Raw genomic sequence first — 17,366 nt, 5'->3', positions numbered from 1 at the left:
GCGCCGTCACGCGGGCCTCACCCGCCTCGCGCGGCCAATGGCGAACGTCGCCCCACCCCCCGCGCGGAGCCCCGCCCTCTCACCACACATGCGGCCAATGGGGAACCCCGGTCGAGTCGGGTTCCGGCCCTCCGCTCCCGGCCAATGACCTGTGTCCAGCATCCCTTAGCGCCCACCTGGCAGAGGGGCGGAGCAGGACCACGTGGGGCGCACCCGCCCCTTCAGGAGTCTCGGCAGGCGCCTGCGCCCACCCACAGCTTCAGGAAGGTAGTCGCTGACACGGGGAAGACAGTGCAGAGACGTTTAATAACAATAAAAAGGCCTGCTGAGAGCCTAGGCTCAAAAATCACCCCTTTGCAGCATACTCAATACAGAAAAAGGCTTCTATAAACTTAACGTTTTCAGTAAGAAGTAGTAGAAATTGGGTTGATGCCCCTGAGACTGGCCTGGTGAATGAGGTAAGGCAGCTTTGTGCTTCCTCTTAGCTGGCCAGGTGTGAAATAACCGGAGTTCTGTTCTCACAGAGGGTGTGACTGCCACCTCTTTGGGAAGAGGCCGCTTGAGCAAGGCCTCTTCCATCATTAGGCCCATGCAGGGGGCAACCACAGCAGTGCAAGGGGGCTTCCCACGAGGACAAATGGCTAAACATGTCAGGGTGAAAATGTCACCCCCAGATAATTCTCAGGGGGCAGTCCTGGCATTAATGGTGCCACCTGCCCCTGAACAAGAGTCCCGGCCATTTTCAAAGTGCCATCATTGTCCTTGGTCAAGCACCAGGTTACGTTACTTTCTTCCTTTTTGTGCGTTTGGTGCAGCCCCTGCCAAACCAGCCACCTAGGATGGGGGCTGAGCTAAGGGGTGCACCCCGGTCCCCAGGCCCAGGTTCCTCTCGGCTTCTGCACAGTGACTTGCGACTGTGGCTGCCTTCTTCACCAGCACGCAGGGGAGTCGCCAGGGAGAAGATGGGGTCCTGCCACCTACGGAAAGGGAAAGCTGGGTCAGGTGTGCCAGGGAGCCCCTGGCAATCACAACCCGCCCCAGGACGGGAAAGCTGACTGAGGTCACCCTGCGTCCCTCCCGTGTCTTAACTGTGGCTGGGCTGTGCTCAGTGGTGGCTCCAGAACATGTGAGAAGGGTAAGTTCCCTGAATAACTCAAAGGCCAGGACCCAGACTAGCCTGGCCTCTGCAGAACTCACTCCTCATTGGTGACTGAGGGGGCTGTGCACACAGGGGTTGGGGAGGCACTAGCCCCAGGAAGGATGAATCACTAGCCAACCCTGGGCCCCACCTTTCATTCATAAGGCCAGGGACAGGCAGATCAGACCCTCTTCCCCTTCCCAGACTTGACAGGACTTGACAAGAGGAAAGCTGACTAGGGAGGCGCGGCCTAAACACTACACCGTGACGAGATCATGTGTCTGAGATGTAGAACCACATATTATAAACTTAAGATACAGATAAGCACTGATAAAGAAAATGAGCTAAGTTAATGTGAAAAAAAAAAGTACAGTACACAATAGGCCCACATTACAGAACACCACAAACATAACATACAAGAATTGCCAGGCCCAGAAGGTGAAGGGATCCTTAATTCTTGAACCCTTTGATTAAAAGAAGTTATTGATTTCCCCTATAAGACCCTGGAAATTCACAGAGAAAGAAAGTGTAAACTTTTTACTCAATACACACACCATGTCTAAATTATCAAAAATTCTGTATCAAGGCACAATTTGTTTAAGCTTCCCCAAAGTATTCCAGTTCCCCAAGCCAAGTGCACCCAGATCCTGAAAAGCAGAGTTGCTGAGAGCACATCCCTTCAAGGCACCTTCCCGTCCAGGCTGCCTGAGGGGAAGGGGGGACATCCAGGCATACCCTGGCAGATTCCCTCTCCCCGCAGGAATCACACCAGCCAGGACATCTCAGCCAATGCTGGGGCTGGGCCCTGCAGAGGCCACCACGCCACAGTCACGCCTCAGATGCCAGCTGCCACACCTCAGAGCTTTCTCTACACTCAGCTCACAGAGGACGACAGACACAGCCCATCCACACAGGGGCAGGGAAGTGGGGGATGCGCCTGTACCCCTCACCTGCTGTAGCGGGGGATCTCTAGGCCCAGTTCATCCATGAGGAGCTGCATGACGTCATCACACTTGCCGTGCAGCTTCAGGGCAGCCCAGTCATCCTTCGGGGTCCACTGGGGACAGGAGAAGGTGAGTGAGGACAGCACCTCACTCCTTCCCAACAGCCTGCTGGCCTCGGGCCCTGCTCAGCCAGACCTCCACGGTGCCTGACTGTGGGACACAGATGTCCCAGGGATGGCTGGCTCTCCTATTCTAAGGCCCAGGTCTGAGGAGGCGGCTCTGAGCACCTGAGTTACCTGCAAGTTCACAATGTAGAGCTTGGGCCGCCGGCTGGGGGGCTTGGTCATACACCAGAGGTGTGGATACTTCTTTAGAACCTGCGGGAATGGACAGATGGACAGACGACACATACCCCAGATAAGGAGGCTACAGAAGATGGGGTCTAAGGTTGAGCTGACCAGACGCAGGCAGGTTCACCTCTGTTCCCATCCACGGTGCTATTTGCATACCTTTAAGCTGGAGCCTAAACACAGGATGGTGTCTGCTTTGCTGGCAGCCTCGGTGGCTGCCTCCCAATTCAGAGGCTGCCCCAGCGTCCCCCTCTCCCCAAAGTGCACGATGGTGTCCCTGAGTTGGCCTCCACACTTGTGACAGGTGCGGCCGGTCTGGTGCCGGTGCAAGGCAGTGCGCTCCGTCACATCAAACACCCGCACATATTCCCTATTGGGAGTGCAGGCCGTGCAGACCTGAGGAAAGTAGGGTCCGTGAGTGGGAGCCGCTGGCCTGCCCAGGCCCGAGTCCCCGAGGGATCGCTCACTTCAATGTACATGTTCCCGTGGAGCTCCGACATGGCTGAGCGAGGCAGCCCGCTTCGCAGGTGGAGCCCGTCGCAGTTCTGAGACACCACATGCTGCACCTGGAGGGGCAACAGCAGCGGTCAGCAGGAGGAAGTGGGGGGCGGCCCTCAGGTGTGAAAGCATACCAAACCCTGCCAGTCCCAGAGCCCACAGCCCAGCAGAAACTACGACCTTGCACAAAGCACCGAAGGCAAACCCAGAGCAGCAGGCTGGTCCCAGCAGGACCCAGGAGGCTCTGATGAGGAGGGCACCAGGCCCACCCCCACCAACTCAGAAGCACTAGGAGCCCCCAGGAGGGCAAATGTTTGCACCACCTCCTCTTGGCTGAAAAGGGGCTCGGGACCCAGACTGATGCTTTAGGTCCTTGAAGCCCTAGAAGTTTGACCCCTCTCCCACTCGGCAACAGGTGCTTAGCGGAGGATCTCCAGAGACTTCTTACTAGTTTGCCCTGTTATCTAGGTGGTTCCTGAGGTCTGTGGAAAAATGCAAGAGAAACACGAGGGGAAGGGGCTACCCTTGCGAGCTCTGGGCCTAGGTGGACTCTCTGTGTGATGATTCAGCAAACAGGCTGCCCTCTGCTCTTGGAGTGGAAACACAGGAGGAATAGATGGCAGCTCAAACCAGAATCTAAATTGCTTGGTGGGTGCTCATCAGGTGTACCACTGGCTGACAGAGGTAGTATGCAACTGTCACCTGGGCACCAAGGTAGCCCTCCGGGTCCTAGTCATGGACCCAGTGAGTACAATCAGCCCTCTATATCTGAGGGTTCTACATCTGCAGATTCAACCAACCAAAGATCAAAAATATCTGGGGTGGCGGGGGGCGGGGGGGGTGCGGCGGGAATATTCGGATGAAAGAAATCTATAAAGTTCCAAGAAGCAAAATTTGAATTGGCCACATACTGGCAAGAATCTGCACAGCGTTTACACCAGTTTAAATAGCACTGATATTATATTAGGTTTTATAAGTAACTCATAGATAATTTACAGTATAGGGGAGGATGTGCAAATTACACACAAACACTACGTCCTCTTTATACAAGGGACTTGAGCATCTGCAGCCTTTGTTATCTAAGGGGGTTACTGAAGGATGGCTGGACACTAGCCACCCTGGGCTCTTACCAGCTTCTGCTCATGTAAGCGGGTGATGCTCATGTGGGTGAGGGTTGGCTCAGCCTCACTCAGGTCAGCAGCACTGCCAGGTGGAAGGGAAGCAAAGGTGAGGGGAGCTGCAAGGACAGGTACATGTGCCCCTGTTCAACCAGGTAGGAAAGCTGTGCTAGGTTACTCACCTAACACTTCTTCCTTTCTGCAGCAGCGTCCACACTCCATTAGGGCCCCGGTAATCTGGGATAGAGGCTGCCTGCAGGTTCAGAAAGGAGATAAGCCCAGTGAAAAGATCACTGGAGGCACTGATAGTACTTCCCAGGCTGGCCCACAAACTGGTCGATTCGTTCCATAGCCTGAGCATTTCCTAGTCTAACATCCACCCAGACAGAGTGCACCCCTAGTGGCTTCTCCGCTCCGCTAGGACCCCTGCCCCCACCTGTTCCAGCTCATCCTTCTAAGCTCCAAAGAGCCTTGTCCATGCTGGGAGCCTCTTTACCATGTAGTCCAGCCTGGGCTCATGGACAGGTCTGTCCTCATACTGAGGGGAAAGACTGATCAGACTCATCTATGTGTCCCCAGGGTCTAGCCAGTACTCAAGGTTTAGCAAACAGTGAACCCGTAAGTGGAACACTCCACCCTCCAAGTTCTCACATCCTGATGCTATAAATGGTTCTTGGCCTACCTTTACAAAGGCCAACCTCTTCAGACAAGATAAACATCACTGAATTTCCCAAGCTCCCAATGCACTGAAACAGAGCTACCCCGAGAGAAAAAAACAGTGTGCCAGGATCAAGGTATCCTGTGCTTCCCCAGGCTGTGAGTGACCTCCCTTGTGGGGGACAAACTCTCGGGTGCTTAAGCTCAGAAAAATGCCCACCCTGACTAGTAATTCTTATGTACATGGAAAATGGGACCCTCAAACAGTAACACTCAGAGCAAATTAATGAACAGCATATGGTTTTAGTAGCTGCTTACAATTCTTTAAAAAGTGATGTCACTGCTTCCACATAATCACGTGATAGTTCACATGTGCCACGGTTCCAGGTGTTGGTAAGTTAAAGCGGGTAACATACCTTACACGTTCTCACTATTGGGCCTCTTCAGTCATCCCTGCATGGAGTGTCTTACTTCACAAGTGCTTGTAAAATCTTATCCACCCTTCAAGGCCCAGACTCAATGCCATGCCACCTCCCACGGAAAAACAATCAGATGGGTTTCCCAGATGAAACCAGAGGGTGTATTTGGATTTCCATTCTAGGGGCCTAGCACAGCCAGCTTCACATTAGTCATTTGCTTGTACGGCTTACAATCATCACCTATGGATTCTTGATGGAAATCCTTGCTTATTCACCTCTGCTGGGCCTACATGCAGGTCACACTCAACTTGCACCCAGCAATTAAAGCACGTGCTATCCACACTATCCAAGCTAGTCACATTCGGCTGCCCAAGTAGCTTCTCTATAAAACTTCCCAAAAGCCATAGCATTTCCCTTCCTTATCTAGTGCACTCTAGTGCGTGCTGCCTTGCTTTCTACTTACCTTACTTCAACCTTCAGAATGAATGGGGAATGAGAAGGTAGTTCGGGGCTTAGCTCTGCCCACATAACTATCAAGTCCTGTTTTTACCACTCTTCCTTCCCTGTCTCTAACTGGCTATAATGTAAACTCCAAATATTTAAAAACGTCTATCTACTTAACGAAGTTCCAAATGGAGTCATTTCGAGTTTCTCTAAAAAAGTAAAGACACTCAGGAGGTGCTTTTATAATAAGCTTTTGCAAATCGGTACCACTGCTTAACAGAATACTGTGCTCAGTGCCGGAGTCAGACACCCAGAAGGGGGCGCCCCCCGCCTGCCCAAGCCCAAGCTCCAGCAGTCCGTGTTTCCCAGGACCTGGGAGCCGATCCAGGGCGCAGTCGTCCCCGCCTCGGGTCCCTACCGTGCTGATCCCCGCGCCCGTGTAGACGACCAGGTACTTGGCATTGCGGACGGCGCTGGCCAGCTCCCGGACTTTCCTCTGCAGCTCCTCCGGGTCGTCGCACACCTGCCAAGACACCGAGGCCGGTCGTGAGCCGGCCCCGGCCCGCCCGCCCGCGCGCCCGCCCAGCCCGCCCGCGCCCGAGACTTGCCTCCTCCTGTCGCCGCTTCAGGCCCTCGCGCCGCCTGCTCCGGCCCTGCAGCTCGGTCACCAGGTCCTCGCTCTCGGCCAGGAGCCGGCCCTCCTCGGCGCTGCGCTCGGTCGCCGCCTTCCTCAGGATGCGCGACACCTGCAGGCGCGGGGCGGGCGGTGAGGGCGGCGCGGGCTGGGGACGCGGCGCGGGGCGGGCGGCGGCGTACCTGGCGGAGGCGCTCTCTCTGTTGCTCCTCTCGCAACCTCCGGACCCGCTCCGCTGCCTTGCGCTCGGACCGGCTCAGACCCCCGGCAGCCATCGCTCCTAAGGAGACTCGCGCTTCCGCTTCCGCCTCCCGGCAGGCCACGCACCAGCGCATGCGCGCAAGACCCGCCCCGCCCTTCCGCCCCGCCCGCGCGTTGCCCCAAGGAAACACCTGCCAGTCTCTTTAAAAGGTGTTTATTGATCATATACAAAATAAAGAAAACCTTATATATCACAAACATACACTATGTACAGCAATAAATACCCGGGGCCTGGCCCAGTGCCGCCCCTCCTGGACAATAATTTAGCAATAAATACTGCACAGGGCAGGGAGGGCACGAGGCCGCGGCCGCCCAGGTCAGCCAGGGTGCCCCAGTGAGGCCCTTCCCAACCTGGATCTTCAACAACCCCCGCCCGCCCCGGCAGATCCCAGCGTACCCCCGCCCCCCTCCCCCACTTCCTGTCTTTAGCCTTAGGCGGGGCAGGTAGGATCTGATCAACTCTGCTTGGCCCACCTTCTCAGCGCCAGGAGAGCAGCAGAGCTGGACACACTGGACAGCCCTTATCCTGCTGCCGTAAGATGCCAGGAGAAGGTTTTCTGTACCCACTCCCGTTTGGTTAAAGGCTTCAGGGACTAGCAGTTTGAGGGGATGTGGAGAGGGTGGGGCTGGGACACAAGGTTGTTAGAGGGGTCCCCCTTCACAGGTCACTAGGGACGGCTCTCCTAACACTCCAGCTCAAACTGGAGGGACACCCACGTACCAAGGCTGCTGCTCCAGGGTGGGGTGGAAATGTGTGCGACTGGTCCAACAAGTATAGCACATGCTCAGGACACAGACCAGAGCAAGACAAGTTACCAGTCTCCAGGGCACACCCTTGCCTCTTCCCATCCGCTTCAAAACCAGACAGCTAACTGGAAGGCAAAAACCTGCCAGAAAGAATTATTCAGTGGCTTCTGGGGGGGAAAAATCGTTAATGTGTTGGTTCCTTTCACCAAACCACAGCCTAAAAAAGTAACTTACAAGATCCTAGAGCGGAAACAGTGCTGCAGGCTGTGGCTTCCCAGCTGTGGACGGAAGCTTCAGCCAACCAGCCACTCCAGAGAAGGAAGCAGCAGTGACACGATGGGGCTTGACCATATGTCCCAAAGCAGGCTGCAGCGGATCAGAGCTGCAGGCCCAGGCACCAACCACTGAGGCTGCTGCTGATGGTCAGGGTTGTGCCCAGACCTGGAGGCCTGGACCAAGAGTAGAAAAGCCTCCAGGGAGACCTGGCACCTGGCAGAAACCAGCACACCACCCAGCAGCCACAGCTTCTCCAATGCAGTGAGTGCTACCTGGAGCAGTGGCCAAGAGCCACGGGGAGGGCTCCCTGGAGCCATAACTTTGGGCAGGAGCTGACCTGTTCCCAAAGGGTTCGCCTCTGAAATCTCAGTGTCCATGTCGGGATAAGGGAAGACTGGGCGAGGGCAAAGTGTAAAGGAAGGTGCACATTATGGTTTACTTAGCGGACAAGTTTGGGAGACCTGGCCTGGGCCAAAGTCCTCAATTCGCTGTGTCAAAAAGTTGAGGAGAAAGAGAACATGACACACTCACAGTAGGAAAAATGAATTAACAAGAATCAAAAAGACACCAAACAGCCACATGTGGACACAGGATCTACTGTCAAGAACCAAAGTGAAGTGGGGGAGGGGCAGAGCAGCCCCAAGAGGCTGGCTTAAGGGGAGCAGAATGCTCCCCAGATCCAAGGAAGAGTCGCTCCAAATCCAAAAACCTCAAAAGGAAGCACAGCCTAACTCCAGACGCGTCTATAAACCAAACCAAGGACCTGTAATTCTGTTCAGCACATGCCCACCCTCAAACCTCCTCTCTCCAGGTCTACAGCATGACAGCAGTGCACAGAGATGGAGGCCCCACCTCTGAACAAAAGTGGGGACTGTACTTGGACACGGAGAGCCTGTCCCTCTCCTTGTTCAGGACAGGGCATGATCTCTCTTTAGGGATTCTTATGATGTGATTCCAACTTGCTGCTACAAGCAACATCAACCACTCTCTTCTGGACCTTAGGTAGACAAAGCCAGACTGCAGGGAGCCAAAGGAAGCCACTAAGTGATTCAGAGTCAATGGTCAAAATCTCTACTGCAGGCCAACCTGGGTATAGCCAGGAATGTCTCTGAGTGTCTAGGGTCAAGATCAAGCCCATCAAGACAACAGTTGACAGCCCAAATTCCCCAGAGTTTGGGCATGCTGCGTCAAACTCAGGGATGAAGATCCTACTGTCCACAAGGTTAACCCTGCCAGGCCACATTGTTTTTCTTTTCACTAGCCCACTTCTGTGCTTTTTCGAGGGCTTCAGGCCCCCAGAGAAGCCAACCAGCGACCCCAAGTAGTAGCCAAGCCCCACATGGCCAGAGCCAGAGGAGTAGCCTCTTGGGGGGCGGGAGGGGCAGGCACCACAGGCAGCCCCCATCACGTGCCTACAAGCAGCTGCCCAAGCCAAGTCTGAGACTGGCTGCCTCACTGAGTGGCCATGATGGGAAGGTGGGCTCAGCCCTGGGGAAGCACCTCCACAAGCCGAGCAGCGGATCCCTGGAAGACACAGACCCCAAAGGGTGGTGAAAGAAGGCCCAAAGCCAAGAGCTGCCAGCATGTTCGGGGGGAGAGGAGGGACAGGACCTAGCCCCAGAGACCATAGCCCTTGTCTGGCACTGGTGGGGACCCCCAGGCCTTCAGGCAAGGAGAAGGGGCTGCTCCAGGTGGGCCCCGAAACCACCTGGCTCTGCCTGGGAAGCACCGTCCCGCAGCATGGAAACAGCTCTGGGATGAGTGGGCAGTGGGTCCCTGGGCTTCCCCTGCTGAGGCCCACCTGAAACCCACAAAAACAAATCTCAGATTGGTGGTTGGAGCCCAAACACGGTGACTGGAGGCCAGAAGGAAGACAGCCAGGGGCAGCTTGGCCCTGGCCTGGTGGGCACCCACAGTGACTCCTTGATCCGTGCGAGCCCCGACCCAGGGCCAGAGGCCGAGGATAAGGAAGTAGTGCGGGGAGCCAGGGGGGGCACCCAGGATGGCCCCCAGTTTCACCTACACTGCCGCTGGATCAGCCCAAGCCTGAGACACACATGCGAAGCCAAGGGTCAGACAGGGGTATGGCAGAACCCTGCAACTGACCCCCCCACCCCGGCCCTGGGGCTCAAGGTGAGTGCCAAAGCAGAAGAGGCAGGGCTGGCGGCGCAGACCCCCAAGCTCCACTGGAGCAGGCGCAGCCCGGCACAATAGCCTGGGCCTGACAAGTCAGCAGAAGCAAAACCACAACCAAATCCAAAAAAACAAACACGGGAGAACAGACACAAGAAGTGACACCCACAGGTCAAAGGTCACCAGAAGCACCAGCACGTGACGCTGCACAAGACCTCACCAGGCACGGACGACACCACGGCACCGGCAAGAGACGGAAGCAGGAAGGGGCAAGGGAGTAAGTCACTTTCGGTACAATTGCAAAAGAGATAGCAGGGAGGACGTCAGGACGCGCCTTCCGGTCGCTCGCGGCTTGGCTTTTTTTTTTTTTTGTCTTTTTTTTTTTAAACTAAGTTTTATAAATAACGTCTGATAACTCTGTGTATATAAAAACTAAACTCCAACAGCCACAAAGACTTGTCTGTAAGTTTACAAGAAAGGATTTTTTTGTTTTTTTCTTTTTTTTAAACTAGCAAAGTTTCTATTATACTTTCTTCCCTTTTCCATGTATATGGTCAAATGTTCTTGCTTTTTTGTTTTTTTAAAAAGACAGTTTTATAAATACTCTGCAGCTTTTTTTTTTCTCTAGCTTTTAAACATATAATTTAATAACTTCGTAAAAGGAACTTCTCTCTTTTAAATAAAGGGCTATGTAACCACACAAACAGGTCATGTAAACAGTGACACGGGACCCATCGAAGGACACTGGACACACCCTTCACGCTCACAACCAGTGATTTGGTCTTGTTCAGTGCAACACGTCAGGCGTGAGTGCCAAGGCCCCTGGCCCACAGCCACACAACGCCCCATCCCCCTAGCGCCAGACTGGTGGCCCGCCCATCCAGGGCTCTCGGGAACAGCCAATTCTGTCCAGGCCTGTGGGCTGGGCTGAGAATGAACCTCCTGGCCTCCTGCTAACCTGGTGGCCGTCAGAGCCTGTGGGCCACTCCGTAGTGAGAACAGCCTCTCTTGCCCTGCAGCCCTCCGTGCTCGGGGACACCCATGCCCGAGAACCCGCTTGATCTTCCTCTGTTTACTCCCACAGGCTGACTCTAGACTCCAAGCCCATCTGCCCGTGGTACACAGGGGGTGGGAGCGACCCCACGTCACCGCCAAACTGACCAATCCCAACGTACAAAACACACGATGACAAAGACGAGATCGAAGGGGCTCAGCCCAGCGCCCCTGGGGTGCAGGTTGTGCTTTGCGGGGAAGGGAGGAGGTAGGAGAGGAAGAAAAGGAGAGAAGAGGAAGAGGAGGGAGGAAGAAGGGGACAGGGCTGCCGAATTTGCCATGCGCCTACTGGCCCCTTGCAGACCCGCCTGGCCAAGTGTGTCCCTACGACCGGGCGTCCGTCTTGGACTTTACTATTGTGATGACGCTGGTGGCAGCCACCTTGCCAGGGACGAGGGGCCCCAAGCCAGCAGCAAGGGGACCCCGAGCTGGCGCCACAGGGCTTCGGGCCACGGTCCTGGCGAAGTTCTGCAGGGCCTCGTACTTGGAGCGCAGGGCATCGAGCTCCAGCTTCATGCTGGCATTCTCGGAGGCCAGCTTCTCCACCTCCTGCTGCAGCTCCGCCTTCTGCTTTTCCAGCTCCTCCTTCTGGGTCACCCGCTTCACACGGCAGCTGGCGGCATAGCCGCGGTTCTTGAGCGTGCGCCGGCGCTGCTTCAGCTGGATGATCTCCTCCTTCGACAGGCCCCGCAGGTGCTGGTTCAGCTCCCGCACCGACATGGTCACCAGCTCCTCGTCCGTCAGGCTGGTGCCATTCTCTCCTGGCTCCCGCTTCACCTGGGGAGGGCACAGCGCACGAGGTCATGGGCCAAGTGAGGGCCATCACCCCTGTGCCACCCCAGCCCTGAGACGCTTCCCACCCTATCTGCTCACCTTCAAGGCCTTGTTTCCTTTATTGGGGGTCGTCATAACCCGGAGGGCACAGCAAGCAGGCACTCTGCGAGACAGGGAGCGAAGGTCAGGACCTTGGAGACCACTCTCTTTCCCTCCCCAATCCACAAAGACACTTGAGCCCCTCTGACACCCTCTGTCTACCCAGGGGAAGACACCCATCCACCCCCCACCCCAGCCTCATCCCTTGCCTGCCCCTTCCCTTTGATACCTGGCCTCTGAGCTGGGTTGCTCCCTGTCCACCCTGCCCCTAGGGAACTAGGTGGGAGGCTAGGAGGGTCAGATGGGGGAAGGGGAACTGAAGGGCTATTAGGGAGGCAGAGGCAAGAAAAGGGGCCGGAGCGGTGGGTAGAGATTAGAAGGATGCGGGAGGGGCCAGCCTAGAAGGAAGCCGGGAGCTTTAAAAATAACCCCAGTGCGCCCCAGAGCACGGCTGTTCCTGGCGAGTCATGCTGACTCAGCACATCGCTCCCGCTCTCTGCTCTCTCACCGGCCTGGCACTCCCCGAGGCCGCCAGCCAACACAGCCCCAGGGGACTGGCAGCAGCAAGCTGCTGGGGCGCGGCGAAGGCCAGCCTGGCCAACAGTAGGTGAGGGTCGGGGCCAGGGTTCTACCTCCCCTAAGCCACCTGGGACAAAGCTCAGTGGGCTGTCCCCACTGGGGACTGGAGCACAGGGGAGGATGCAGGAGACTGCCAATTCTCCTAGACTGCTCAGTTTGAAGAGTAGCAAGCGGAGTTGTCCAAGCCACTCTGATTTTGTCTTTAGGACGGGTGGGAGCTCCCCACCCTCCTGGTGGCAGACACTCCTGCCAGAGGAGCCCAGCCCCGTGCCCTCTTTGTCCACCTCTGCTGCCGATGGAGTAACCATCCTGTGGCTTTGGTTGCAGCTTTTTGTGCCCCTGCCCCACCCCATCCAGGGTATTTCACAAGAGTGCCCACAACTGACCCCCCAGGGGCCTGCTCAGCCCTTTCTGGCCAGTGACTGTTCTCTGGCTCCCTGGTTGGGGTCCCCACCCACAGGGCAGGGAACAAAACCCAGAGAGCCCCCTCACCCACCCACTTGGTCATCTTTTCTGCATCCTGCCCTCACTTTCTGCAGCCCTGCCAAGGACATTTCTCCCCACTGAGTCCTGGATTCCTGGCTCAGCTGGACCACCTCTGTCCCCTTGCTCCCTCTGTGATCTTCCAGGTTAGAGGCAGGGAGGTAAATGGAGGCCTAACCAGGATTATGGTGCCCTCCTGGAGAGGCTATGGCACCACCGCTCTTCCAGAGCAGAGGGTGGGGCAGAGGAGCTGCAGGTCACAAGGTCTTCAGGGCCCCATGCCTACTGCAGGAGCCAGGTCCTCCAGGGGGAGCCAGAAGGGCTCCCTGAGCCCTGAGTCCAGGTCAAGGGTCACTGCATTGGTCCTCCACTGTCAGCGCGAAGGAAAAGCCCCGGCACCAGCTTTTCCCACGCGCCATCCTCCCCCCACCCCCCACCCCCAAATGCTGAGCACACGGTGACTTCCTGAAGAGATCACACAGAAAAGTGCCGAGCGTGGCGGCTGGGAGCTGAAAAGTGCCTCCTCGGCAGATTTCACCCTCCACAGAAGCCCTGAACTCAGCACAAGTGTAGCCAATCGCCTCCTAATCAAAGGTGTGCCTGTGCACTGCTCGTGAGGGGGAGGGGCGGGTCTCAGCAAAGCGGGGACTTCCGACCTCCTGGCCTGGTCTCCGCTACCTGCGGACTCACACTGCTGGGACGGAGACAGCTTTTGGGCATGGGCTTGGACTGACGGCTCAGGGCACCACAAGAAACCAGAGGGAGGGGATTTCAGAGGCCGGATCAAGGAGAACCTTTACCCTGTTTTTTGTCTCTGCTGCCGCTAAGGCTGAGCACACCTTGTGGAGAAGGAATGGGCGGTCCCAAGGGCAGGGATCCACCAAGGTACCCAGGGCCACTCATTCAAGCTGAGAGCCAGCCAGAAAGGGGAGCGAGCCCCATCCTCTTTCCCAGGTGTGGCCAACAGACAGGAGGCAGTCCACCCCCTGCTCCTTCTCCTGATTGCAAACACCAGTGGCCAGACTGCCCTGGCAGGTGTGGCCTTGGTCACTCTGGCACCCTCACCTAGACCACTGCACTCCCACCCTGACCTTCAGAACAACCTTCTCCAGAAGCCCTTTGTAAAATGTCTAAAACAATTTCCACCAGAGCGTAAGTAGCTGAGAAGAATCTACATGTTCCTGGGGCATAGAATTCCAGCCAAAAGATCAGCTTAAGTGTTAAAACACCTGGCATCTATAAGCCCAGGGCTGGAGAGGAAGGAGGACAAACCACAAGGTCAGCCTTGGCTAGCCATGAACCCCTGGGCAAGAGTAGTCAGCTCTGGTCTAGATGGAGAGCTCCCCTAATCCTTTAGACCAGGAACCACTCATACACCCAGGAAAAGTAGTTCAGGCCACACCACCCTCAGGCTGTCACTCCCCAGGAGTCCCTACCACTGGCCTGACACCCAGAAGGGCCACGTTCTTTGCTAACCTGCACAGTACTGAGCCCCAACCTCAAGTGGAACCACTCTGGGGTGACCAGGATGCGCCTAGTCCTGCCAACACACCAGTCCGCCCTCAAAGTTACCACCACTCAGACCCCAAGGCCAAGCTGTGAAGAAAGCCAAAGCCTGCTCACCAGACACCTCACTCCCCTGAAGTCTAAGTCCTTATGCTTCCTCTCCTTTGCCAATTTCCTGGTAGAGCTGCACCGACTTGCCCCCTGAACTGTCCACTGTCACCGAGGACTCAAGTACAGGCACCCTCCTTCTCCCACTGCCTCATGTCTTCCCACCTGAGACAGCTGGGCCTGGCCAACCACACCAGCCACAGGGAAAGCCTACTTCCCAGCCCGCTGGGACGGCCCCCCCTAAGCTCCTCCCCTCTTCTCAGAACTATTTCCCAGTTTGGGGAACTGTCCCAGAGGCGAGTCAGGGACCAGCAGCCTGAGAAAAGCCTGCCAGGGAGGGGATGGACACACCAGGGGCTTCACCCTCTACCCCGGGATAACCTGCACCGTGACTGCTCCGTTTACTCCTCACCCTCCTATCGTAAACTCACGTATCAGCCCAAACAAGCAGGCGCCCCAGCCTGGGGCCTGGCCCCTTCTAACTTCTCACGGTTTCCCTCTCACCCTTCGTTTCCCGGCCTCTCAGGCCCCTAGCTCAAATCCCCCCAGGCATTAGGACGAGCATCTAGTGACCTCATGCTGATGACTCAGCAAGTCTCCCTCTGGGCTCTGGTACGCGTGTGACGGAGCGAAGCCGGCGCGGGCAGGGTCTTCCCATCCCGCCCCCCACGTGCCGCCTCCTGCCCCCAGCCTGCCAAAGACCCCGCGCCAGGGAAGCCTTGACACAGACACCTGATGAATCAACAGCTCAGGCCGGAGCCGCCGAGCTCTTCCGCGGGGCCCTGGGCGCCCTGCTCGACCCCACCCTTTCCTCCCGCCTCCCAGACCGCCCCTCCCTCCAGGACGCCCGGCTTTACCTAGCCATCCCAGAACACGCCCCGCCCTGCCCCTGAGCGCCCCTGCGCCCACCCCATTACCCCCGGCTCAGAGGTCAGGAACCGCTCCTGACCGGTGGGGAAATCGAGGCACGGGCCGCCAGCAGGGCACAGGCAGACCCAAAGACCTAAGTACCCGGCCCGCGCCGCCGGGAGGAGCCGCAGCCCCGCGAGCACCCGTCCCCGGCCTGGAATCCCCGGCCACCCTCCGTCCGGCCCTGGCCGGGCCGCCGCCGCACTCACCCACCACACTGCGGGCCCGGCGGGCCGAGGCCGGGGCGGGGCGGGGTGGGCACTCCGAGGCCGCGCTGGGCTGGCCGAGCGAGTACTCCGGGATCAGAGTGGGGGCTCGCCGCCTGCGCGGGCCGCGCCGAGCGCGTTGGGAAGGCCGGGCTGGACCAGGCTCGGGGCTCGGGATTCTCCGCCGCCGCCGCCGCCGCCGCCACAGCCGCCACAGCCACCGCCGCCGCCGCTCCACAGACGTCACATGATGTTTGGTCACGTGGGCTCCATTCATGAAGCGGCGACGCGACCGGCTGGGGCTTAAAGGGGAAGGTGCGGCGGCGGCGGCGGCGGGGGCGGGGCACGCCTGCACTGCGCCTGTGCGCCCAGGCGCCGTTGCCTGGGCAACGTGCGCCGCGCCCGGTGGGTGAGGTCTCGCGGGACTAGCCCAGGAGCGCGCTCCCGGTCAGCCACGCCCCCTTCAAGGCGGGGCCTGGCTATCCTGCTCAAATATTCTCCTGTGCCTTGTGTGCAGGACATTTCAAAGGCCACGTGTCCAGGGTACAGGTGCGGATCAGAGGTCCCACACATAACGGAGAAGATTCTCACGGTAGTTCTGATGCCGCCTGTCAGACTCTGCATGCACTGCCCCCATAACTGGAGCGGGCCTCAGCCCTGCCAGGAACGTTGGCCTGGCTCACGGAAGACCCATATACTCCCAGAGGTGAAGGGCTTGTCCAGGATTCAAAACTTAGGTCTGTCTGCCACTTCCAGCATCCTTCCTGTAGTGTAATCTGTCTTCACCCAACATCCTGAGACCTCACAAGGACTCAGGCGGTCCCTGGAACACATCTGGCTCAGAGTGAGTGAGGGGTAAACATCTGTTGAATTAACAGTTGACGTAGGAATTGTACCTTTCCTTTACTGTTTCATCAGCATCTGCCTGGAGCTCAGGTCACCGGTCCATGTCTGCTCCTGAACTTTCTGTAAGTTCTCACGGCTCTTCAAAATTCCCAGAGAAAAAGGTGACAAAAGGCAGACGGGAAATTGAAGGGATTCAATTTCTACTTTGAAGTTTTGGATTTACCTTCTCAAGTGTAAAGCCAGGAAGGGGGACCTACCCTGTCAGGCAGGTCAGAGGGATCAGGTGAGCTGAAAGAAGGATGAGTGAGAAGTTGCCTGTCCTCAGGGGGATTCAGTGCCGCTGAATGAATAATGGAGGCCAACCCAGGAGGCCCCCAAAGCCAGGAGACATCAAGCTGTCAGCAGCTCTCTCTCCCAGACTCTAATTCCCTCAGAATCCACAGGACCTACTTTGCAGTCACCTACTTTGGATCCTTCAGGACAAGATGGGAGCTAACAATTCCAGCCTCACTCCTTTGAACTGTATCCTGAAAAACTGGGATAGATTTGATCCCCAGGGCTTAAAGAAGACACACCTGATCTTCCTATGTGATACTGCATGGCCACAGTATCCATTGGAGGACGGCGAACAATGGCCAGTTGGAGGGTCTCTTAAGTATAAGACTGTTCTACAATTAGACCGGTTCTGTAAGAAACAAGGGAAATGGGTGGCGACCCACTCCAGTACTCTTGCCTGGAAAATCCCATGGATGGAGAAGCCTAGTAGGCTGCAGTCCTTGGGGTCGCTAAGAGTCAGACACGACTGAGCGACTTCACTTTCACTTTTCACTTTCATGCATTGGAGGAGGAAATGGCAATCCACTCCAGTGTTCTTGCCTGGAGAATCCCAGGGACGGTGGTGTCTGGTGGGCTGCCATCTATGGGGTCGCACAGAGTCGGACACGACTGAATCGACTTAGCAGCAGCAGCAGCAACATGGCACCCCACTCCAGTATTCTTGCCTGGAAAATCCCATGGATGGAGGAGCCTGGTGGGCTGCAGTCCTTGGGGTCGCTAAGAGTCGGACACGACTGAGCAACTTCCCTTTCACTTTTCACTTTCCTGCATTGGAGAAGGAAATGGCAACCCACTCCAGTGTTCTGGCCTGGAGAATCCCAGGGACGGGGGAGCCTGGTGGGCTTCCG

General features: G+C 57.0%; 2 protein-coding genes across 7 annotated transcripts; both read right to left on the bottom strand.

The window, feature by feature from the left end:
- Positions 1-287: 287 nt before the first annotated feature.
- SIRT7 (sirtuin 7) lies at positions 288-6,484 on the bottom strand. 2 transcript variants are annotated; one of them, NM_001075217.1, is given in 10 exon segments: positions 288-977; positions 2,089-2,195; positions 2,379-2,459; positions 2,592-2,828; positions 2,900-2,998; positions 4,061-4,133; positions 4,231-4,301; positions 5,987-6,091; positions 6,177-6,314; positions 6,385-6,483. In NM_001075217.1, coding segments are annotated over 10 exon segments (1,203 nt in total). In that variant the 5' UTR covers positions 6,478-6,483; the 3' UTR covers positions 288-778.
- A 117-nt stretch (positions 6,485-6,601) lies between these two features.
- MAFG (MAF bZIP transcription factor G) lies at positions 6,602-15,656 on the bottom strand. 5 transcript variants are annotated; one of them, XM_005221045.5, is made up of 3 exons: positions 15,344-15,656; positions 11,546-11,609; positions 6,602-11,449 (listed from the first exon to the last, which is right to left on the bottom strand). In XM_005221045.5, exons 2-3 carry the CDS (start codon positions 11,579-11,581, stop codon positions 10,997-10,999), a joined length of 489 nt encoding a protein of 162 aa, XP_005221102.1. In that variant the 5' UTR covers positions 11,582-11,609; positions 15,344-15,656; the 3' UTR covers positions 6,602-10,996.
- Between the last annotated feature and the right edge of the window lie 1,710 nt (positions 15,657-17,366).

Source organism: Bos taurus, chromosome 19, assembly GCF_002263795.3.
Source record: "Bos taurus isolate L1 Dominette 01449 registration number 42190680 breed Hereford chromosome 19, ARS-UCD2.0, whole genome shotgun sequence".
Lineage (NCBI taxonomy): Eukaryota > Metazoa > Chordata > Mammalia > Artiodactyla > Bovidae > Bos > Bos taurus.
The sequence above is the reverse complement of the archived record's forward strand: the minus strand, read 5'-3'. Positions and strand labels throughout refer to the sequence as shown.